We start from the raw sequence: 23,887 nt of genomic DNA, 5'->3' as shown, positions 1-23,887 counted from the left end.
GCTCTGAGCGTCTTCCACAGCCACAGACGCCTGGGGAGGGCGTTGTCAGGTGCAGTGATGCTGCGCCAGCCGGGTCTACCCTGACCAGCACGGCCAGTGTGGAGTCACCCCGGGGCCCCACAGCCTGCTGGCCCTGCAGAGCAGCACCACAAATCCAGGGAGTACAGCAGAGGGGTGCAGGAGAGGCTGGGCAGGCCAGCATGGACACACTGACTGGGGAAAGGCTCTCTGGGGAGCAGGGACGCCTCTGGAGAAGAGCAAAGGAACAATTGTGTGCCTGAAGGGAGGAATAAAAGAAAACCTGTTTCTCTGTGTGTCAACTCAGGGCAGGCTGCTCTGTTGCTGGACACTTTCACCAACTGAATCCATTCATTGTATTATATATCATCGTTCCTTCCCTTTCCTCTAAGCGTTTTCCAGTTTCCAACCAATGTTGAGGAACCTCGGTGTTCTGTTGAGAAAGCTGTCGAGCTGATGGAAGGTTACTCCAAGTGTTACTGATGGATTAAATGGTGCAAAAAAAGGCATTGTTTGTTCAGTTATATGAGAAGTTAACCAGAAGTCTGTGTGGTGATTTGGTCAAAAACATAGGTCACGTTACAATGGTTGTTGCCTTCCATGTCTGGAGTACCCATCTCACTCTATTGTCAGAACCATGTGCAGCTTCCCAGCCAGCGTGTTCTTCCATATAGCGACATTTAGACTAACTCTAGATCTTAGGATTAGTGTAACATTATTGCCTACTGTCAGTCCTTGACCTCATGCTATTACAGATGATATTTCTCTTGTAACTATAGTTTTGAAGATGGGTTGTGACTGATCTTCAATACCCGAGTTGTCCCATGGGCAACGTGAAAAGGCAGAACCTGTTAGAGACACGTTTCAGGTGGTTTTTTTTTTCCAGTTACCAGTGTTCCCACAGTTAGTAGGTAACAACCCATCTCCCTGCAAGAGAAGACACCTAGGTCTTGGACATAATCCAAGCCTCACTTATGGTTAACTTACTCCTTTCAGTGTCTACAACATCCCATACTCCTTTTCCATGGTGAAAGAGCAGAGTCACCCAGATTGATCCCTGAGCTGATGCTTAACCACAGCCTCACCTCCAGGACTTTGATAGGGTTTTATTTCTGTTTTAACAGGAATTCATGCAGCTAGGGACACAAACCCCTTATCTATGGGACTTCCCATGGGAGTTTGTCGTTTATTTAGCCGCCTTACAACTTCCCACAAATGGGATCCCCACTTCGAAGTATTCTATGAGAGAAGAGTCACTCTTGTGCAGCTGTTGATTCTGTCGTCCACTCCATCCTTCTACTATCCCATTACCTGGAGGGTGATACCATAGGTGAAAAGTCTGCTGACCTCTGTTTGAAGCACATTGCGTTTGCAGTTCTTTATTCTTCAGATGTGTTCCATTATCAGATTGCATCTCTCTGGGAAAGGGGAAAGTAGCAAACCAGTGGTTCAAACCAGCAAGGCTTGCTAGTCCAGTTGCAGCTCAGGTGGGGTGCACGTTCCCTCTACTGATAATTATTTCTGCTCCGGCAAGGATTTATTTCCAGCCTTCAGGTGTTTGCATGAGTCTGGAGGGTGGCCTAAAACAAAGGCCACCCTCTGGTTCCCTTTGTGCTGAGACAAATTCTGCTTGCTTTGCAGCAGCTGTGGTCCATCACACCCTACGTTCTTCCCTGAACCTTCTTCCAAGGTAGGAATTGATTGCTTGGTCACAACACAAGATGCAAGTATAGTTCAATTTCTTGGAAGATGTTCTAGGCTACCAGACTAGAATGCACATAGGTGCCTTTGTCAAAATAAACACCTGTAGGTATGAAAAGAGGCTTCTTGCCTTAAATAGGGTCAAGTATGAAATTCAAAGAACACAGAACTCAAGGGTTTGAAAAAGAATGATTGGTTTTATCCTCAGAAGAAATTCTCTCCAGAGGGAGAGGGAGACAGAGCCCAGGGAAGCTTGCCCTGCTGTTGCCGACAGCCCTCATTCTTCAGGCTGCCTCCACAGAGGCTTGTACCCCAGCTCTGACCTCCGGCCAGGGTGGGGGACAGTTGCGCCTGGAGAGGGTGAGGCCTCACAGTGGCAAACCCTCCTCTCATGTCCAGGCTGCCTCTGCCTTCAGTGAGGGACAGACCCAAGCTGCATCTTCCCATTCTGGGCTGGGAAAGGCTTGGAGCCTTGCCAAGATGAGGGGGACACAGGGTGTCCTGCCCCAGATCTGGTGGCATCTCCCAATCTATCTCTGCTGTTCTGCAGGCCTCTCAGGAAACCCACAGTCTGTCCTCTGCTCCCTCTGAACCTCGGTACCACATAGCTTCTAGCTGGGAGTCATGAACAGGAAGGAAGAGGAGGCCGGTCCTGTGAGGAGGGACAGGCCTGGCCTTCTGGGGAGGCTCAGTAGCAACCCCCTGGCCTTGTGCTGTCTCCAGCTGGCTGAGAAAGAGGAGCAGAGTGGAGCAGTACCTGCACCAGAGCCTGCTGCACTTGGAGAACCTTGAGGCATCCTTGCAGGAGGCAGCTGTGAGGTTCATTGATGAGCCACAAACCCAGTCCCATCCCTGCCCACACAGACTGGCTGACAGGAGGTTCTTCAGTCCCTCACACCATCTCTGGATCCTGCACCCTGGGGACTGTGCTTGGCCTCATAGGCAAGCTCAGGTAGTGCGGGATAGATGAGTGGACAGGGAGGTGGATTGAGAACTGGCTGAATGGCAGAGCTCAGAGCATTGTGATCACTGGCGCAAAGTCTCGTTGGAGGCCTGTAGCTAGCGGTGTCCCCCAGGGGTCAGGACTGGGCCCAGCCCTGTTCAACTTCTTCATCAAAGACCTGGATGAAGGCACAGAGTGCACCCTCAGCAAGTTGGCTGATGACACAAAACTGGGAGGAGTGGCGGATACGCCAGAGGGCTGTGCTGCCATTGAGAGAGACCTGGAGAGGCTGGAGAGGTGGGCAGAGAGGAACCTCATGAAGTTCAACAAAGGCAAGTGCAGGGTCCTGCACCTGGGGAGGAATAACCCCATGCAGCAGTACAGGTTGGGGGTTGACCTGCTGGAAAGCAGCTCTGCGGAGAAGGACCTGGGAGTGTTGGTGGACACCAAGTTAAGCATGAGCCAGCAATGTCCCCTGTGAGAGCTGCCAGGCCCAGGCAGGTACCTCAGAGACACAGGGACCTCTCCAAGTGCCGCTGGATGTTTATGCTTCACACAGCTGTGTGTCAATCCCTGGGACAGCCAGCGAGGCCATCCAGAGCCAGGATGTCCACGCACAGCTCTCAGTTTGGCATTCTACAGAGGCCAGGGAGGTGCTGCTGCACATAATGCCACAGCAGATGAGTTGAGACTCATGTCACTGTTGCTCTGGAGGTGCCTGGGCAGCTAACCAGCCTGGGTAGAAACCCCACGTGGGTGCAGGGCACTGTCAGAGGAAGCTCCCAGCAGTGGGTGGGGGTAGGACACTTTTGGGGGAAGCTCAAAGTGGGCAGGGGGAGCAGGGCACTCTCAGGGATGGTCACAACAGTGGCGGGTATCCAGGGCTGTTCTTCAGAGGGAACTTGACAGGACACTGGACGAGGGGCTCAGAGTCGTAGGGTATCCATCCTTGGAGACAGACACACCTTGACGGCACCAGGCCCAGGGAAACCTGCTCTGTCAGCTCCACTTGCAGCAGGGGCTGGAGCAGAGACCTCCAGAAGCCCCTTGCCACCCCAGCGGCTCTGTGACTCTGGGAACGGTTGAACGGGTTTCTCTGCGGCTCTCTCTGGCTTCACTGGCATTGCCCGCACTAGTCTTTCTCTTGAGATGGACCTGACCCAGTGAAACCCTGGGGGGAAAAGCTGTCCACACCCACCATGCTCACCCCAGACAGAGCTCACATGTCCAGCTCCCTTTGATGGTCAGTCCCACCCTGCACTCCTTGCTCACCCAGTTTGGAAGGCCCCTGGCCAAGGGAGAAGCTGCTGGTTTTGCTGGGCGAGCAGGGCTCATTCTGGTGCCATGTGTGTGTCTGGGGCAACGTTCAGGAGGCTGGTCTGACCCAGCTCGTGTGGATGGAGGTGTCTTTCTCCAACTCCTCCCATTGTAAAAGGTCTTGGTCAGCATCCTCCTGCCCCTCTTCCTTTCTGGTCAAGTCCACTTGCTCATCCTGCAGCGCTCCCAGGACGCTGCCCTGCTCCCACCTCCAACTCCTTCTCGGGGCAGGGCTTGAGAGCTCTGCAGCATGTCCTCACGTACTTGAAGAGCTCCACTTGCATGAGCTCAGGTTTCCACCAGTTGGGGAACTGGTGTCTGCTGAAGACCTGAAAGGACTGTGGGAGATTGGTGATGGGAGCTTTGCTTCCAGCTGGGAAACACCTCCTGGGAAGCTGATGTGGTGGCCCTGCTGTCAGAACTGTGTCCCCACGAGTGTGGGGATCAGGTCCTGGCTGAGCTGCGGGGACTGTGTTTTTGCCCCGCTCTGTGGTCTGGTCTCCCATGGTGGGGAGAGGCAGAAAGTCTGGCCGATGTCTCTGTCTCTGCTCTTCTACAAGTCTGACCGAGAAGTGTCTCCCTGTGCTTAATGCAGGGCAGGGTCAGGGCACTGCTGGGGGAAGCTCACAGCATTTGGGGGTCAGGGCATTGCTAAGGGAAGATCACAGCTATGGGGTGGTGTTGAGGTGTCCTTGGGCTTGCAGGGTTTCTGGGGGACACCAAGGGCATGAAGGTGCCAGGGAGTTTAGTGGTGTCACTGAAGTCCATGGGGAGGAGGCAGGCAGGTGTGTGGGTTTGTTAGGACCTGCAGTAAACAACAAAGCCCAGCCAGGAGTAGTGAGAGCCTGGATGGATGAAAGAGGGCGTGGAGGTCAAGGCGACTTGTCTGAGATCGTGATTGTGAGAGCATTTCTGTCACAGTGGGAAGGCCTGTCAGTGAAGAGGAACGAGGTTTGTCTGCCCTTTACCCTATCATCCTGTGCTGCTCATCCATGTGGGCACCAAAGGCACTGCCCGGGGAGACCTGCAAAGCATCAAGCACAACTGCCTGGCTCTGGGGGCGATGACTGGTGGATCTGGGAACCAGGTGGTTTTCTTTTCAATCTTGCTGGTGAGGGCAAAGGGCTTGAGGAGGTCGGGACAGATCCTGTGGGTGAACAACTAGTTGCACAGCTGGTGTCAGCAAAAGGGTTTTGGTTTTATGACCATGGAGCCCTCTTTGCTTGGAAGACATTGGGTCAGGCTGACCAAGCAGGGCAAGAGCATCTTTGCTGACAGCTTGGCAAACCTGGTAAGGGGAGCGTTACACTGGGAACGAGAGGAGGAAGAGGATGACCAAGAGTCAAGCGAGGAAGTGGTGGAGCAGGTTGGCAAGGAAAGGGTGCAGGTCAGTGTGTCCGTGCTGGCCTGGCCATTCCTGCACCCCTGCCCTCTGCTCCCCACAGGACCCTGGGCTGGCGGTGCTGCTCTGCAAAGTAAGTGGCTGTGGGGTCATGAGGCCATGGGGTGATTCCTGACTCAACTCTGGCCATGCTGGTCAGGAAGGGAAGCAGGCCCAGCCAGACAGGGATCACCACCACTAATACTGCTGGGACATGTCTGTGCTCATGGACAGTTCTCAGCGTGACCCCAGGGCATTTGCAATGGCAGGAGATGTGTTTGGGTGGGTGTCGTAGCATGACAGTGGGGACTAGCTCCAGCCTGTGGTGTTTCACTGAGGGTGCAGGAATCACTCTCCAGTGCCCCTTCCCTGCACCTCCTGGGTCCCCACTGCCTCTCTGGGGATTGCAGAGCCCTCATTTTCCCATGAATACCTGCATTTAGTGCTCTACCTTCTGGTCACTCCTCTGTGGACCATCCCTCACTTTGTGAGGCTTCACTCACTGATTCACCACAAAATCCCCCTTTATTATGGAAAGGTTATTCTGGAGGCCAGGTCTCTCATAAATGCGCCCAATGCCTGGTCCTGCCTGAGCTCACAGGAACGCACAGGGAAGCACAAACCTACCACCACCACGTTACAAGAGCACTGGGTCCATATACACATATCAGACCACAGAGGACAGTGTGGAAATGAGGAGAAAATCCCTGGAAAAAAAAGTCCTGCTGCTGTTGGTGGATGTGTCTCCAAGAAAGCTGCAGTCCCCAAGTGAAGGCTGCAGTGAGGAAATGCCTGCTGTGGCAGTGGGGAAACGGTCCTGAGGAGCAGAGGGTCTGTCCCCACAGACTTCGTACAGACTCTCCTCCTTTCCACTCCCACTCTGCTTTGACTGTTGGAGCTCTGTAGAGGGAAGGGACCAGCCCATGGTGACAGCCAGCTGCCATCCTCACAGGAGAGGGGTGTGAGATCATGCCTTGACTGTGGCCACAGGAGCTGAGCTCTCCTAACAGACACAGGACCCATGGTCTCACGCCACCTGTGCTCGTCTGAGCCTGACTCTGTGCCCCTGAGCTCCCTTGGTGTCAGCACCAAAAGACACACTGCAAAGGGAAACTCTCCTCATTGCACTGAAGACATCCAAGGAGCTCAGACTAGTGGGCTCGGAGGTTCCTCCGACTGCTGATGAAGGGAGAAGCCTGGCTTCCTGCTTCAACACAGTCTCTCAATCAATTCAAATGAGAAATTCCTGAGGACAAGTGGCACAAAGCAAAATATGTTTTCTTTCAGGAGAATGTAAGAGTGAAAAGTAAGTGAGAAAAAAAGACATGAGCAACACCTAGCTATGTTGCCAAATACCCTGGGAATGAGGAGCAGATGCGCATGGGAGAGTTATTGGTGCTGACATTGTACCTACTGAACCAGTTTCCTCAGTGCGTCTTTGAGCTCCTTGTTCCTCATGCTGTAGATGAGGGGATTCAGAGTTGGAGGCACCACTGCGTACAGAACAGCCAGAACCAGATCCAGAGCTGGGGAGGAGAGGGAGGGGGGCTTCATTCAGGCAAATATTACAGTGCTGACAAACAGGGAGACCACAGCCAGGTGAGGCAGGCACATGGAAAAGGCTTTGTGTTGTCCCTGCTCAGAGGGGATCCTCAGCACGGCAGTGAAGATCTGCACATAGGACAGCACAATGAAAATGAAACACCCAAAGCCTAAACAAACACTAATCACAACTGCCCAAACCAACCTGAAGTAGGAGTCTGAGCAGGAGAGCTTTAGCATCTGGGGAACTTCACAGAAGAACTGGTCCACTGTGTTGCCTTGGCAGAATGGTATTGAAAATGTTTTAGCAGTGTGCATCACAGCATTGAGAAAACCACTGGCCCAGGAAGCTGCTGCCATTTTGACACAAGCTCTGCTGCCCATGATGGTCCCGTAGTGCAGGGGTTTGCAGATGGCAATGTAGCGGTCATAGGCCATGACAGTGAGAAGAGAATACTCAGCCAAAAGGAAAAAGACATAGAAAAAGACCTGGGCAGCACATCCTGAGTAGGAAATGGCCCTGGTGTCCCACAGGGAATTGGCCATGGATTTGGGAACTGTGGCGGAGATGGTGCCAAGGTCGAGGAGGGAGAGGTTGAGGAGGAAGAAGTACATGGGGGTGTGGAGGTGGTGGTCGCAGGCTATGGCTGTGATGATGAGGCCGTTGCCCAGGAGGGCAGCCAGGTAGATGCCCAGGAAGAGTGAGAAGTGCAAGATCTGCAGATCCCGTCTATCCACGAATGCCAGGAGGAGGAACTCGTTGAGGGAGCTGCCGTTGGACATTTGCTCCTTTCGGGCACAGAGCAACTGTCCAAGGAAGAAGAGACATTGACAAGTTAGGGCAGACTTCGCTGAGCAAAAATTTCTCATAACCTCCCACAAACACACACACATTACTTCTCCCGATCTCAGCAGCACTGTCATGGAGCTCCGTTGCTTGAGCTCTGGTTTGTGCTGGCTGAGTTTGCCATGAGGAGCTGGGATTTCTGCCCACGGGGCTCCAGAGGAGTCAGCCCTGACCTACAGCACTGCTGACATGGGAACAGGGCTGACTGAACTGTGATATTCCAAGTTCCAGTCAGATTTCATCCACTCATAATGCTGAAGGCATTTGCAGCATTTCACTCCCACTTCTAAATAATGTGGGTTCATTAATAGTTTTAAGATTTCTTTGCTTTTCTTTAGCTGACCCAGTCACACCTGAGGAGGATTCCTGGAGGTAGAAATCCTCCAGGATTAGGAGGTAGTTCAGAGGGAGGAGAGCTGGCCTGTCCATCTGCCTTGGTCCCAGCTGCCCTGTGCTCGCACCTCGGAGGTGGAGGACACTTGCACTCATGTTAGGAATGCACTTGCAAAGTGCCCATCAGCACTCTTTCTGAGGGGATGGGAGGGAGGTCTCAGCCCTCCCCTTCTAGCCAGCAACACATCAGGCTCCTTCCAGCTGCCCACATCCAGCCACCCAGCAGCATGTCTCAGCGTGGCCTCAGGATCTAGGTGGCTTCTGCCTGGGGCACCTAGATAACACGCAGCTGCAATGGGAGAGCTGTGTCCTTGTGGAGGGCAGCTTGCAGCCCAGCCAGACACCCCAGGGAAATGGCGGAATGTCCTAAGGATGGGGAGTCCTGATGAGACAGTTGGCTCTTTCCTGGTCCCCCATACTGCATTGCCTGGAGACCCACAGCTTAGAGGGGCACTTGGGCACCTCACTGTCAGGGACACGTCTGCATGGCAGGACCCGCAGGATCAGTGTCTGAACTGCATCAGAAAGCCCCCTGCCCAGAGAGTCCAAGAGGAAGCACAAGGGCAGCATGGACAGATGGGAAAAATGGAGCAATACCATGATATTTGTGGAGAGGGAGGAAGGGACAGGGAGGGACAGAGGGGCACTCAGGAGTGTCTCCTCTCCTGCATGTCTGGCTGCTGAGGAAATGACTCCTGCCCTGCACCCCACAGCCTTGAGAGCAGAGGGCTGTGCTGGCTGGGAGAGGAAAGGAGGTGTTGCAGTAGATAATTTCCTCTCACACTTTGAACATGACTCTGCTGCCTGGAGCCGTCCAAGTGGGGAGCTGTTTCTCTCTCCCCACGTCTCTCCCCTCTCAGTGCTCACAGACCCCATCCCACCCGCTGGGTGCTCAGCTCTGCCCTGCAGAAACCTCCTGGATGAAGGGCTCTGCCCAGGGGCACCTTCTTTTTTGCAGGTGCTTTGGAGCAGGTGAGACAAACCTTGCTGAGGCTGGAAAGGTGATGCTGGCTCTGTCCTTAGGCTGAGGGGTGGATGAAGGCATTTGCTGAGTCCTTCCCAGAACTGATCCTGTCTCAATGTCACTGTTTTGGTGCCTCCATTCCCTGTCTGAACCTGACAGATCCAATCCCATTTCACTCCACCCAAACAGAAAATAACTCAAAGCACAGGCTCATGACAGCTCCTTCCCTTTCATGTATCCCCTTTTAATTTATCCCCTGCCTTGGCATTCCTTTTGGAAAGGCCCCTCCAGAAATGTCCTGGGAGTGAGCTGGAGCTGTGGGCAGCCCTGACCCATGCAGCATTCTCTTGAGAAGAGGCTCAACCTGCCCTGACGGGGGTCTCTCCTCCCACCCAGAGCTTCTCCCCACAGCGCTGTAGGGAATTTCCCAGACAGGCTGAGTGCTGACCCTTGCAGGCAGCAGAGTTACTACTCTGGGCACACAGCACCCTGGGGCACAGCGACACTGCTCTGAATTACGTTCCTGGTCAGACCTGTGTGCACACCCAGGCTTCACACACCTGCAGCGTCCCTGGGAGTAGGTAGCAGGATGCCCTGTCCCTGTGGCAGGGAATCCCTGCTCTAAAGCATCTCCCCCTGCTCTGCACAGGAGAAGCTGGGAGATGGATCCTTAAAAATCCAATTATGTGACTGGATGGGTTTCAGGACCTTTCCAGGAGCCTCCGCAGCACTGCCCTGCAGCCAGAGACTTACTGTGTCAAGAGCTGTGAAGATTTCTCCCACAATGAGCTCTCCTCTCTCCTCCCACTCCACAGTGTAGTTCACATCTCTCTGTCTCATCTCATGTCAGCAGCAGCAGGCAGAGCGCAGAACCCTGCTGCTCTTTGCAGAGGAGCTGCTGCTGGACGCGGCTGTCTCTGGACAGTGCTGCCAGGTTGCCATGAGCTCCCTCCATCCCCAAGGCCTGGCCCCTCTCAGGAGCAGAGGCCCAGCTGAAGACATTAATTTCCCTGTCCCTTCTGCTCCCTCCTCCTGGGAAACGTTCGCTGAAGTAGACTAAAATAATCACCTATTGTCCCTTTCTGAAGAGTGCAGAGAGACTGATTCCAGCATTGCACTTTATTTCATCATAGGATGACTATCTATGAAAGGTGGAAATTTTCCACTCTGGAAGCCCCGATTCCCCTCTCTTGACTAGGCAGAACACCTTGGCAGGGACAAGAAGGGAGCTCATTGACACATTATTCAGATGTTGATTCAGATGAGTCAATCTGGGCATCTCATGCCTATATAGAAGCCCTTGGGATGCAGTGGGATTCAGATCCCTCCCGTGAACTCCACACACTCACAGGAGGTGGGATTCTCCTTCCCAAAACTGAAGTGAGCACAACATAGAGGTCTGCACGGAAGCTCTTTGTCTAAGCTGCCATTGTAATCACTGGAGATGGAGGATGAGAGTCAGTTGCTCACACACAAACACCTGGGGACGCTGAAGAGACAGAGGTGGTCCCAGGTATGTGCCAGTGTTTGCTTGCTCTGATGGAGCAACTGGGAGACCTGCATTCTCCTAGAGCATGAGGTGGGGGGAGGTGGGGAATTTTCTTGGCCATCTGAAATGACACTAGATGCCTGCTACAACTAGAGCCCCACTCACTAGGAAGCTGAGACAGATGAAGATCCCAATGTTACAAACAGCTATAGTAATTCAGTGCAGACACTTGATTTCATGACACAGAAATAGGCTGGTAGGGCCATTTCAGATGCCTGGGGTGTCCAGCACAACCACATGTCTCTCGCAGATACATTATGAGACCTAAAATAAAACCATGCCCCTTTGGATTGGTTGCTGGGCAAGTGCCCCACGGCATCTTGGCTTTCCTACATGTGCCCAGACAAATGACAACCTGCCTTTAGGGAAAGTCCATCCCGTCTACATCCATGTGTGCTGCATAAATGGGAGGCACATCACACCAATGTCTCTGCTCTAGTCCCTGCACTCTCAAACCCTTCTAGATCTTCTCCTCCTCCCAAACCTCTTCTCACCCCGCCAGAGGATATGAACAGGGACTAGGCTAATGATGACCTCAGGGTGGCTGGATCACAGGCTGCCCAGGGCCAGGGACTTCTTCAGTGCAACCTTGTCCTGCCTGGAGATGGATTCACTTCTGTCACAGGCCCCATGGTGCTATAAATCAGCTCAGGCAGCAATCCCCTCTCCTGCCATTTTGACACAGCTCAGCTGTTTCTCCCTGGCCTTGGGCACTGCAGGCTTTGATCTCCTAGTGGGAACCTCCTTTCACCATTACAGAAGAGCACAATGCCTAATGCAGGACAACAATACAGTTAGGTAAATCATTCCTGACCCACCTGATTGCCTTCTGTGATAAAAGGCCTGCACTTGTGGAGGAGAGGAGAGTAGTGGATGTCCAATGGACATCCAGATGGGCAGAAAGCTGGGTGGATGATGGAGCTCAGAGGGTTTTCATGAATGGGTCATGCTTGACCAGGAAGCCAGGGAAAGGTGGGGTATGCAGGGGTCTACCCTACATCCTGTCCTCTTTGAAAGGCTCCTCAGTGGGACAGAACAACATGTGCATCAGGACAGGCAGGAACCTGACCAGCAGAGGAGTGACCCTGAGGAGAAGGCCCTGGACATTACGAGGGGTGCCATATGAGCCAGTGGTGCATGCTCACCACAAATGAGGCCAGCTGCATACAGGACTGCATTAGGAAGAGTATGGCCACCCAGGCAAGGACAGTTCTTATCCCCCTACACTCAGCACTGATGTGGCCACATCTCTGGAACAGTGTGCCCCATTGTGGTACGCCCAGTGCTGGAGGAATGGGGAGCGACTGGGAGGGTCCAGAGGAGGTCTGCCAAGGTGGGGTTGGGGGCCTGAAGCACATGGCCTGTATGGAGAGGCTGAGGGACCTGGGCTGCTTTAGCCTGCTGAAGTGGAGGCTAAGGCCAGTGCAGTAGTCACCTGTGACTGCCTGTGACAGGGTGGTTTCAGAGATGATGGAGCTTTTCTTGGTAGTGGGAAGCAGCATGAGAAGGGGAAAGAGCCACAAAGTGCATCTTGAGAGGTTCAGACTGCACTTCAGATAACAAGAATGTCACTCGTAGGGTAGTGCTGTGGTGCAGCCGGCCACCCAGAGGGACTCCATGATCAGCCCCTAGCTTTGTGTTTCAAGGAGCAGCCAGCAAGGACAGTGGGATGTCAGTAAAGGTGGGGAGATCCTGCAGTGAGAGCAAGGTCATTTCTTTTCCTCCTCTAGCCAGAATTGTTCAGATGCAGGACTTCTTGGCAGGAATCCCCAAAACAGCCATGATCAGTCCTTTGCTTCACTTTTAATTACCTTTATCTTTTTTCTTGCTCCCCTTTTAAGTCTGTCTCTTTTACCATCCTGATCCCTTCTCCTACAGCCCACCGCTGCTTACCCTTAATCCATTGGCGCTGGTTTTTTTTTGTTGGTTTTTGTCTTGTTTTGACACAGAGGATCTTCAGTGCTGAAGGATCTTGAGAAACTCGGGTGATTCACACAACAGAACCTTATGAAGATTCACAAAAGAAGTGTCAAGTCTTGTGCCTAGGCAGGAATAATCCTGTCCATGAGGAGAGGTTCAGGGACCTGGCCTTCTTTATGCTGCTGAAGTGGAGGCAAATGGCCGTAGAGTAGGAGCCTGTGACTGCTTGAAGGGTGGTTTCAGAGACGATGGAGCTTCTCTTGGTAGTGGGAAACAGCATGAGAAGGAGAAAAAGCCACCAAGAGCAGCTTGTGGGGTTTAGCTGTGACATTAGGAAAAGCAAATGTCACTCGAAGGGTAGTGCTGTGGTGCTAGAGGCCACCCAGAGGGAGTCTGTGTTCAGCCCCTGGCTTTGTATTTCAAGGAAAAACAGGTGAGGACAGGAAGATGACAGGAGAGGTAGGGATATCGCAGGGTGAGAGCAAGGTGGGGAAGCAGGCTGGGTGTGTACAGGCTGCAGGGAAACAGGTGCAGCTTTGGGACAGCTCCAGACAGTCTGTGGTGGAGATGACCGAGGGCAATGCCAAGGCTGAAAGCCTCTAACGGAACTGAGGTCTTTGTCCCATTTGCTATGGCTGGTCTCTCTGCCACCAAGGCCCATGAGAAGACATTGTTTCCATAAAGCACTGTGGCCTTGCTGCCTCCTCACCTCCACAGAGCCCAGGAGGTGCCATATTTGTCCTTCACTCAGCACCCCCACACACACCCACACACTGCCCCTAGGAAGAGACCTCACCAACATGTGAGGGAAAGCATCACCCTATCCAGGGGCTGGCTGTCACTGCCAGGTCACTCTGCTTGATAACACACATCAAGGTTGACTTGGCATCACAGTCACCTGCACACTGCCTTTGCCTACCTGCAATCAGGGCCTCCAACTTTCTGCTCTAATCAGCCACCAGGGAGCTCTTGTTGATAATGACCCTCAGTGGGACCCATTAACACTCCAAGAAACTTGGGGATTTGCTTCTGACATAAACTTCTTGAGAGGTTTCTTCAGTCTCCTCTCAGCATCGGAGGTTCATGGGCTCAGCACCAAAGACACCCGAGGGGTCATTAAGATGCCAAAACCCCTATGGAGCCATGCTTCTTCCCATAATTTTCTTCAGTTTCCCAGTTCTTGTGTGGCTAATTGGAGAGGTTTCAGGAGTGTTTTGAAAGAAGGCAGATTTCAATGAGCACCTGAAAAAGAAAGATGTCTGCTTTTAAGCTTTCTTTCTTCTTCAGCTTTCAGAATAAGTCATACTCACATTCTCCAATTCATACTGACCCACAGTGTCTCCTAATGAAGTCTGGACATATAGGAAAAGCAGTACTTTTGATGGGAGACATGTATGGACAACCTGCCCCCCCACCTCCCCAGCCCTGACAGTTCCCTCATCAGCCACTGGGGACTTCGATCACTCTTGTTCAAATCGAACCTTTTTCCACTCAAGGCTGGAGCTGAATGTTACAGCTCATGTGCACCAATTCCCACCTGCTTTCCTTAGACAACTAGCTGCAAACAGCACAGAAGGATTTGTCTTAATTGCGATCAAACACAAATAAACTTGATCCAGTGTCACAAGAAATAAAATAAACTCCTCAACTGTATGTCAAGTCCAAGTTGCCTCCAGTGAGGTCCACAGTCTACAAGGAAAAACCTTCCTTGAAATGTTCTTCACAAAGAGATAGGAAAGACTGAATAGATATACAATGAAGGAGTTGATTGAAGAGACAATTAGACTCCTGAAAGACACGGCAAGCTTCAGACTCCCTGAAGCTTAAAGCAGCAACTGGAGAGTTGGGAGGTATCTGAACAATAAAGAGTAAGGGGAGGAGGAAGACTGGAAACTATGGAAAGTGCATATGCCCAGATAATGTGACAAACAGTTGACTTTAGAAATGATCAGTTTAATCAGGGATGTGGGAATATGTGAGAGATCACTGAGACTACATCCACAGCATAACAGACAGAGCAGTGGTAACGCATGTTAACGGGCAGATCAACATTTCTTCCCCTGAGATTCATGCCCTTCCTCAAAATTTCCATTATGTCATCATGGGAAAACACTGACATTTTTTTAAAATCATTCAATCCTTTCAGATGATGAAAATGTTCTCATTTATTTATTTTTTTAATGTTGAAAACAGCTCTTCACCTTTCCAGGCAGAGCTCAGGTGTCCAACCACAAGCACCCAGTGGCACTTGGAGAGGCTCCGGTGTCTCTGAGGCACCTGCCTGGGCCTGGCAGCTCTCCCAGGGGACCTGCGGGAGACCAGAGCTCCTCAGAGCCGCAGATGGAGGTTGGGCAGAGGGGACCAGGGCACCTGCAATGGCACCAGCCGTCCATGACCCTGTGACTGCATCCCACCACAGTTCTCAAAATCATTGTCCTTTTCAGACAGAAAGATAATGCATAATCTCCCCAGAACACTAGTGTACTGAAACAGAACAAATCAAGAAAGACAATAAGAGCACAAAAAAATGAAAAGCTGGAAAGTATAAGAAAACATTTCTTTGCTTTCCATCTTTGTCTTAATTCCTTTCTTGTTTCATTGTTAATGTCATTTTCTAAACTTTTCTGTTATAATCAGGCCTACACCACTAAACAGGATATTGCTGTGTCTCACACAGAGCCCGGTGCTCAGAAGACCACCCCCTGCCCAGGGCTGTCCATGCCACCCCTCACTCTTCGCACAGAGCACGTCACACTCTGAGGTGTCAGGCTCTCTCAACTGCTGAGGAAAACAGGGTGACCAGCTTCATCTATTTTTGGATGAACAAATTTGCACAAATCTCAACATACCCGTTTTAAGGCAGTGTTTCAAAGGACTCTCTAAAATATCTTCAATGCAATAATTGACAAAAAAAAATCCTCATTTCCAAAACTTCACACACTTTTTATCATTGCCAAATATTTTTTTCTTTCTTATTCATTGGCAGCACCATGTTCATGCACTACAGGAATTAGTCTGTCTATGCGAGCGTATACATATATAGACAGAGATACATTATTCATCAAAACACATTTCCTGGCAATCCTCTGCATGGAGAAACTTTGTTTGGAGGAACTACTTTATTTAAATGGACATGTTTCAGATCTCTTCTTCTGCCTCTCTCTCCTTTCTTCTTCCTCGGCCTCTTCTCTCTTTACAGAGCTCTCCAGGGAACAGTTCAGTGAATCACAGCACTTAGGGTGGAGGAGACCTCTGGACGTCATCTAGTCCCAACCCCCCTGGTCAATGCAGAGGGAACTAGATGAGGTTGCCCAGGGGCTCCCCCCAGTCATGCATTGGCCACAAAGGTGCTGAGAGTGCGCTCCATCCACTGTGCAGGCCATTCATCAAGATGTTAAACAGTCCTGCCCCACATGGTGATCACTGAGGGATGCCGCTAGAAACCAGCTGCCACTTGGAACTTGTACCACTGATGACAGTGTTTCAGCCTGATGCTCCAGCCAGTCCTCCACCTGCCTTATGGTCCATTGATCCAGTGCAGATCTGGACAATTTACCCCTAAGGAGACTATGGGGTACTGTGCCAAAGGCCTTGCTAAAGGGAAGCTTCACAAAATGCCCTGCTTTCCCCTTGTGCACAAAGCCATTCATCTGATGGCAGAAGGCAATCGGGTTGGTCAGGCATGGTTTCCATTTCCCCTTGGTCAACGCATGCTGCCTCTTCCAGGCCTTGTCCTTCATAGGCTTGGAGATGGTTTCCAGGAGGATTTCCTCCATCACCTTCCCAGGGCCTGAGATGAAGAGGACCAGCCTGTCGTTGCCCAGATCCTCCCTCTTGCCCTTCTGGAAAATGCATGCGATGTCTGCCTTTTCCGAGTCATCAGGAACCTCCCTGATTACCCTGACCTTTAAAAGATGAACAAGAGCAATGACTCCAGACACCTCTCCCTGCACCCTGGGGTGCTTCCTGTCTGGTCCCATGGACTTGTGTGTGCCCACTGGGCAAAAGTCCTCTCCAGCTGCATCTTCCTCTGCCATGGGTGAGGCTTTGCTAACACAGATGCTGCCAAGGGCCTCGTGGGCCAGGGAGGCCTGTCAGTAGACAAGACCAGTAAAAGACAAGGTAAGAGAGGCAGTGAGCTCCTCAGCCTTTCCCCTGTCTTTCTTACTCTGTCCCCTGCCCCACCGTACAGGGAGACCACCCTTTCCTTGGCTGCCTTCCTCGTGCTGCTCATATACTTACAAAAGCCCTTCTGGTTGCCCTCCCCATCCATTGCTAGTTCCAGCTCCAGCTCCAGCTCCAGCTGAGCTTTGGCTTGCCAACTCCATCCCTCCCACCACACGCAATGGCTGTGTCTTCTTCCTGGGTAGCCCATTCCCCTTCCAACCCTCTGTGCACTTCCTTCTGCCTTTTCAAGTTCTAAATTGCAAAGTCCCTGCTCATCCATGCCAGCCTCAGGCCAGGCCCTGATGGACTTTCCTGAAGACTAGAGTGTTCCTGTGCTTTGAGGACTTTGTCCCTGAAGATCCAAGAGCGTTCCATGGCTCCTCTACCCTCCAGGGCAGTCACCCATGGGATCCTGACAAGCAGATCCTGAACAAGATGAAATCCTCTCTGCTGCAGTGCAGGACAGTGATTCTGTCATTCCTCCTACCTCTCCACCATCTCAAGGTCACTGCAGTGACAGCCAACCTCCACATTCACATCCCCTTCCAGCCTGAGCTTCAGGCAAGAAAGAAAGGGCAGGATGGCACCATCTACGGAGAAGTGCAAAATACAGAGGTAGAGAACTCACCCTGCAGAAAAGCCTGCATTTCTCCCCTCACCACTGAGGGGATCCAGGCAATGGACTTCCATGTGGTTAAAGGTGGATGCAAAGAACTTCAGGGATAATGTAGATATGCCTGAGGCAGCGCCTCCCAGGCTGCTCTTACAGTCAACAAGGAAGAAGGAGGAGGTGTTCACCTGCCTTCTTTTGAATGGTCCAGAAAGCACAGGTGACTCCTGTCCCAGAAACATTTACTCTGTGCTTGAAATAGGGCCTGAAATCATAGGCTATTAGGATAATTCAGGTTGAAGGGACCACAGGAGGCCTGTAGCCCAATCTGCTGCCCAAAGCAGGGTCAGATGGAGGGTCAGAAAACAAAAATGCCCCTGCCAAAGGACTTCTGGGGTGATACAGCAGGAGAAGGCAGTAGAGAATTGAAAGCATAGTATAAGTCCCATGTAAAAAAGTGGTTTCCTTTTTCCCTTTCTCCAGAGAGTTAAATCCTCAGCTCTCCAGAGAGAACAATCTGGTACATTAACTTTGCCACTAACATGGAGGTGGAGAAGCTCCATGTCCCTTACAGAGAGAGGCTGGTCCAAAGGACACCACCCCAATGGCACCAGACCCCCAGGCATGCCTGCCTTGTTGGGCACCCCCCAGCCCCAGACAGGAGGTGTGCGGGCAACAGAGTGGGGTCTGCAGCCTGCAGCCCTGGCCACCCAGCAGGTGTGGTGGGACCCTGCTCCTCTAGATGAGACTGGGCTCTTCTGCATTTCCCCAGTGGGAAGCCTGCATCCCCTCCACCTGGGAATACAGCCCGGCAGGGAGGGCCAACATGGGAAACACGATCTCTGTTCTGGGTTGTGAAGAGAGAGGGGAGGGCAGAGGGGGATCTGCTCATGCCCTGGGCAGTGATTCCCTCCCTGCAGCCACTACAGCTCTGCTGTTGCCCTGTGACCCATGAGCCCAGGAGGTGGGACAACCATCTGCTCTGGCTCTAAAGATTTCTCAGCCCTTCAGACCCAGGAGGCAAAGCACCTGTCTGGGGACACCTCAGCGGTCGAAGGGCCTGAATGCCTGGTGTGTTCCTGAGAACTTTTCTGCAGTCTCCCTGCACTGGTTTGACTCCTGTTGCCCATGGAGCAGAGACTCCTTTGGAGGATGAACTCACTCATTGTGTGACTCTGAGGACAGGCTTGACCAGGCAGTACAAATGCCAGCAAGGCCTCAGCCCCACAACAGTGATCTGCAGGACCACAGTGTTCTCTGAGCCAGGCTAACTTTACAGTTAGATCAGGTTGGTAGGTGCTTTCTCTAGGCGTGTTTTTAAAGGTCTCCTGGCCCCTGCCCCAGTGCTGCTTAAATATCATGGTTATTTATTTTTTTCCTTAAACTCCTTCAAAATTTGCTTTGCTGCAACTTCTGCTTGTTGTCTCTTGCCCTTTCCTCCCCTTGGCCCCCAGCCAGACCATCCCATCTATGTTGACCAAGCGCAATCACAACCTTGCCTTCAAGCAAAGCCTAGCTGGGATCTCCTGGGACCATGCAGGCAGGCCGTGGTGGCCAGCTCCAAGCGGAACTATGTGCTGCAGGTCCCTACGTGGTCTCAGAGGAGACATAACATGGAGACATAACATGACCCAGGGCAGAGCCTGTGGGCTGACACCAGGGCAGAGCTGGGACCCGCAACTGTGAGAATAGAAGACCTCCGGCAGCCCCTCTCCATACCTGGGCAGGGAGTGACACACTCGGTGGTGCTCCTGAGAGAGGATGGTGAAACATGAGCAGGGGCACTGTGAGCTGCAGTGTTTGGCACCAACCATCTGTGCTGGGTCTGCGAGTCCTGGCCAACAGTGCTGGTGACTGCAGCCCCTAAGAGACCTCCAACTCTGCTAGCAGCAGTGAGTCCCCTCCACGACTGTCGGGAGCTTCCCAGAGTGTTGCGGCTCCCATCTGTGCCTCATCCTTGCACTGGCTCAACTCTGCTGCCCTGCATGCGGCCCCACGGCCCCACTGTGCAGGCATGGCACAGCACAGTGTGGGTTCAGGGGTGGGGAAACATCCCCCCAGCATGGTCCCCATGACAGTCCTCGGTGACCCGTTCCCCCATGGCCCTCCAGCCTGGCAGCTTCCCACCACTCCCCAGCCCCTGCCCAGCCCTGATTCTGTCCTCGCGGGGTGAGTGGAAGGCCATGTGCTGGGGTCTGCTGGTGCCTGGGCCCAGGGAGAGAGGCCAGGCAGGGCTGGCCATTCCCCCCATACAGGTGCTGAGCCCAGCAGGCAGACCGAGATGGTCACATTCCAAGATCACCCCTCACCAGCACCATGGGGAATGGCCAGTGCTGGAAATGGCTGGTATGAGGGGCTGGGTCTGGGAGGAGTTTCCTGGGGCAGTTTCTCCTCTCTGCTCATGCAACAACAAGCTGGGCTGCATCTTTGTTCTGACAGACCCTGCCTGAGGCCCCCCGTAAGAGGAGGATGGTCGACAGGCCCAGTAGATGGCCCCAGGGTTTCCTCTGCCTGCTCCCTGCCAGCCCTGCAGAGCACCCAGGAGAGGGCTTGTCCTCCCAGGGCTCACAGCTGCATGCTCAGTTCTCCAACTGGGCATGGAGCCTTGTCTGGGGGTGACTTTTGGGGTGAGGACCAACACACAGGGTGGGGGAGATTGTCTGAAGGAGATGTGCTGGGGACAGGGCCTGAGGGACAGCAGCAAACTCATATGGCTCCTGGGTGCTGCTTCCTTCAATGCAGGATCCCACAAGGGCTCCCAGGCTTACTTTTGGTGGAACCCTTCAGGAGGGAGGATGACTCTATGAGGTCGGAGCGTGGGGAGCATTAATCCTTCTTCAGGTACTTCCCAGGCCATGTGGAGGGCCAGCAGAGCAAGGACTTCTGGCTCTGCACCATGAGCTTGCTTTAGTGTGCCCACACTCTGAACACTGTCTTGGATTAAAAGTTGGCATTTTTCTCTCCAAGACAATTTCAAGCCCAGTTCCACTTCCTTCTCATCTCTCCCAATCCCTCCTCTGATCTCACTGGCCATTCCCACACCCCCTCCCTTGTTCCCTGCACAGCTGGTGGTGTTGCTCTGCAGAGTGAGCAGGCTGTGGGGCCACAGGGCCACAGGGTCACTCTGCACTAGCCGTGCTGGTCAGGGTGAGAAGCAGACCCAACCAAATGGGAATCAGGGCCTCTAATCCCTCCAGGGACTGTGGATGTGGCAGGTGCTTGGAGGGACTAGGGAGCATTTCCAAGGGTACTAGCTGTGACCAGGTGCGCCTCTACATCTTGCCCCTGGTGTCACATTGATGACATGAATCACTCTCCAGTCTCCCTTCACCATGACACATGGGTCCCCACTGCCTCTGCTGGGATGGCAGAGTCCTCCTTTGCCCATAGATATTTGGGTTTAGTGTTTTACCTTTAGGGAACTCCACCTTGGAGGACCTCTCCCTTTGTGAGGCTCCACTCACTGCCCACCCCAGGCACACACTGTCCCAGGAGATTCCCGGAGCTCTCCTGGCACCTCCAGATTCCCCTCCAGAAGGACGGGCATCTGACACTGTGCTTTAACATGTGGAATGGCCCTGGGTGTGTACATCATCATTCACAATTCATTATCTCCGCTGCTACTGGACAGTGATGGCCAAGTCCTAAATCCAGCCCTTGCTCTCTAAGACATCAGAACATGATTATGAGCTTTTTGCTTCTAAACCCATGGACAACTCTGCCCAGCAGGTCCTTTTGACATGCAATTCCTTGGGCCTATTCCTGACACCAGCTTTGGAAGAAAAGCCCAGCCTTCAGCCACTGCACTGGGTAGAAGCTACTTTATTACAAAGATACTGTGCGGGAGTCAGCTCTGATGCAGCGTTAGACACAATTTTATGTGGGTACCAGGTGAGAAAGAGCAGTCCCAGTAAAAGTGGAATGAATCCAAGCATTTGTGCAGCAACATGATAACAAATATTAATAACAACAGTAATAACAGTAATAATAGTAATAATAGTAGTAATAGTGACAATAAAAACAAAGAGAACAAACAAAGCTCAGGGCTGGTTGGCATACACTGGAAATCACTTGTGGAGAGCAAAGGCAATGTTAGCACTGCTGAAAAATGTCCATGAAATCACTTTCCTCAGGGCGTCTTTGAGCTCCTTGTTCCTCATGCTGTAGATGAGGGGGTTCACTGTTGGGGGCACCACCGCGTAAAGAACAGCTACCACCAGATCCAGAGCTGGGGAGGAGAGGGTGGGGGGCTTCAGGTAGGCAAACCCTGCAGTGCTGACAAATAGGGAGACCACGGCCAGGTGAGGCAGGCACATGGAAAAGGCTTTGTGTCGTCCCTGCTCAGAGGGGATCCTCAGCACAGCACTGAAGATCTGCACGTAGGACAGCACAATGAAAATGAAACACCCAAAGACTAAACAGGCACTAAGCACAAGAAGCCCAACTTCCCTGAGGTAGGAGTCTGAGCAGGAGAGCTTGAGGATCTGGGGAACTTCACAGAAGAACTGGTCCACAGCATTGCCTTCACAGAGTGGTATTGAAAATGTATTAGCAGTGTGCAGAAGAGCAATGAAAAAACCACTGCCCCAAGCAGCTGCTGCCATTTTGACACAGGCTCTGCTGCCCATGACGGTACCATAGTGCAGGGGTCTGCAGATGGCAACAAAGCGGTCATAGGCCATGACTGTGAGAAGATAATACTCTCCTCCAAAGAAGAAGAAAGCCAGGAAGACCTGGGTAGCACATCCTGAATAGGAAATGGCCCTGGTGTCCCACAGGGAATTGGCCATGGATTTGGGGACAGTGGTGGAGATGTTGGCAAGGTCAAGGAGGGAGAGGTTGAGGAGGAAGAAGTACATGGGGGTGTGGAGGTGGTGGTCGCAGGCTACGGCTGTGATGATGAGGCCGTTGCCCAGGAGGGCAGCCAGGTAGACGCCCAGGAAGAGCAAGAAGTGCAAGAGCTGCAGCTCCCGTGTGTCTGAAAATGCCAGGAGGAGGAACTCATTGAGTGAGCTGCCGTTGGACATTTTGCTATTTCTGGACATGAAGGACTGTCGAAAGAAGAAAAGACATTGAGAAGTTAGGAGAGTCTTTTCAGGCAGAACCCTGCAAATCTTCCAATTCTCATGCAACCCCCCACACTGCCTCTCTATTTACTGAGAGGATCTGTGTGCAGCTCCCTTGCTTGAGCTCCACTTTGTGCTCACTAAGTGTGCTGCTGTGAGGGGCAGGGAGCTCTGCCCATGGGCTCCAGAGGAGCCTGTTCTGCTGTACAGTAGTGGGAATGGGGCAAAAGGGGTGCGTTGACTAGCTCTGACATTCACAATTTCTGTCAGGTGAAACCCACCCATCATGTAGAAAGGCTTTTCAGCATCTTCACTCTGATTTGTAAAGAATGAAGGTTGAGAAACAGAGTTTTAGGGATTTTTTAATATTGTTTATTTTCTTTCAGATGTCCTTGTCACCCCTGAGGACTGTTCCTTGAGAGTAGAAATCCTTGGCAGGAAAAATGGATTCCCTGTCCCTTGCTGCAGAGTGAGGACAGCTACTTTGTCTATTATTCTTGTTCCCAACTGTCCTGTGCTTGCAACTCTTTGAGCTGGAGGACGATCACACTCATAGGTTGCCCCAGAAAGAAATGACCCCCTGCTGAGAGCAGATGAATCCAGTTTGAAAGTGCAGATCTCCAACCTTCTCTGCCTTTCTCAGGGCACCAGAGGGAGGTCTCCACACTCCCCTTCTAGCCAAGGACACATAGGGCTCTTTTCAGAAGCCCATATACTGCCTCCCACCACCATCTCCATACTCTCAGCAGCTCTGCACCTTCTTCATTTGTCTCTCAGATATCACAGGCATGCTATGAAACAACTGTGCCTTTCTAGAGGGCAGGTTGCAGCCCAGCAGGACACCACAGGGAAATGGTCAAAGGACCATTAGGACTGAACATAGTGTCTCCTTAAGGGAGAGTCAGCTCACTTCCCAACCCTGGAACTCCACAGATCAGAAGGGGGCTGGGGCAACCTCGTTCCCATGAAGACCCCTCTGTCACGCAGCTTGCAGCATCAGTGTCTGAACCCCACCCCTGAGAGCCTGAGAGCAAGAAGAGGAGCAGCATGGACAGGAGGAGAAACAAGGAGCAACCCCATGATCCTGCTGCCAAGGGAGGCAACAGAAAAGAGACACAGATAGGAACTCAGGAAAGCCTTACCCAGCTGGGCATGCCACCTCACAGATGGTGACATCGCAGGGCAGTCGCTCTCAGTCCCCTTGTCAGGCAGCATGAAGTGGATCCGTGGCAAGAGAGAGGCCCCTCTCCTATGCCAGAGGTCTGGCTGCAGAGGAGATGGCTCATGCCCTGGACTCCATAACTTTCAGGGCAGAGGCTCTGCTGGGTGGGAGAGGAGACACAGAGGGCTTGCTCAGAGGAAGATGTTGGCATCAAAAGTACTGACCATGACTTACCTAAATCCATTCTCCCACAATGTTTCTGCTGGCAGCTCCCTCTCATTCCCTGCCTATCTCTGCTGCCTGGAGC

The 23,887-nt window shown here is 52.4% G+C and overlaps 1 protein-coding gene across 1 annotated transcript; it reads right to left on the bottom strand.

The window, feature by feature from the left end:
- Positions 1 to 1,204: 1,204 nt before the first annotated feature.
- LOC136996045 (olfactory receptor 14J1-like) lies at positions 1,205 to 22,004 on the bottom strand (the record flags this gene model as incomplete). The annotated part of the gene is made up of 3 exons (XM_067317041.1): positions 1,205 to 1,329; positions 7,571 to 7,709; positions 21,477 to 22,004. Coding segments are annotated over 3 exons (792 nt in total), but the record flags the coding sequence as incomplete, so codon positions are not given.
- Positions 22,005 to 23,887: the final 1,883 nt, after the last annotated feature.

This window comes from Apteryx mantelli, unplaced genomic scaffold (genome assembly GCF_036417845.1).
Source record: "Apteryx mantelli isolate bAptMan1 unplaced genomic scaffold, bAptMan1.hap1 HAP1_SCAFFOLD_20, whole genome shotgun sequence".
Lineage (NCBI taxonomy): Eukaryota > Metazoa > Chordata > Aves > Apterygiformes > Apterygidae > Apteryx > Apteryx mantelli.
The sequence above is the reverse complement of the archived record's forward strand: the minus strand, read 5'-3'. Positions and strand labels throughout refer to the sequence as shown.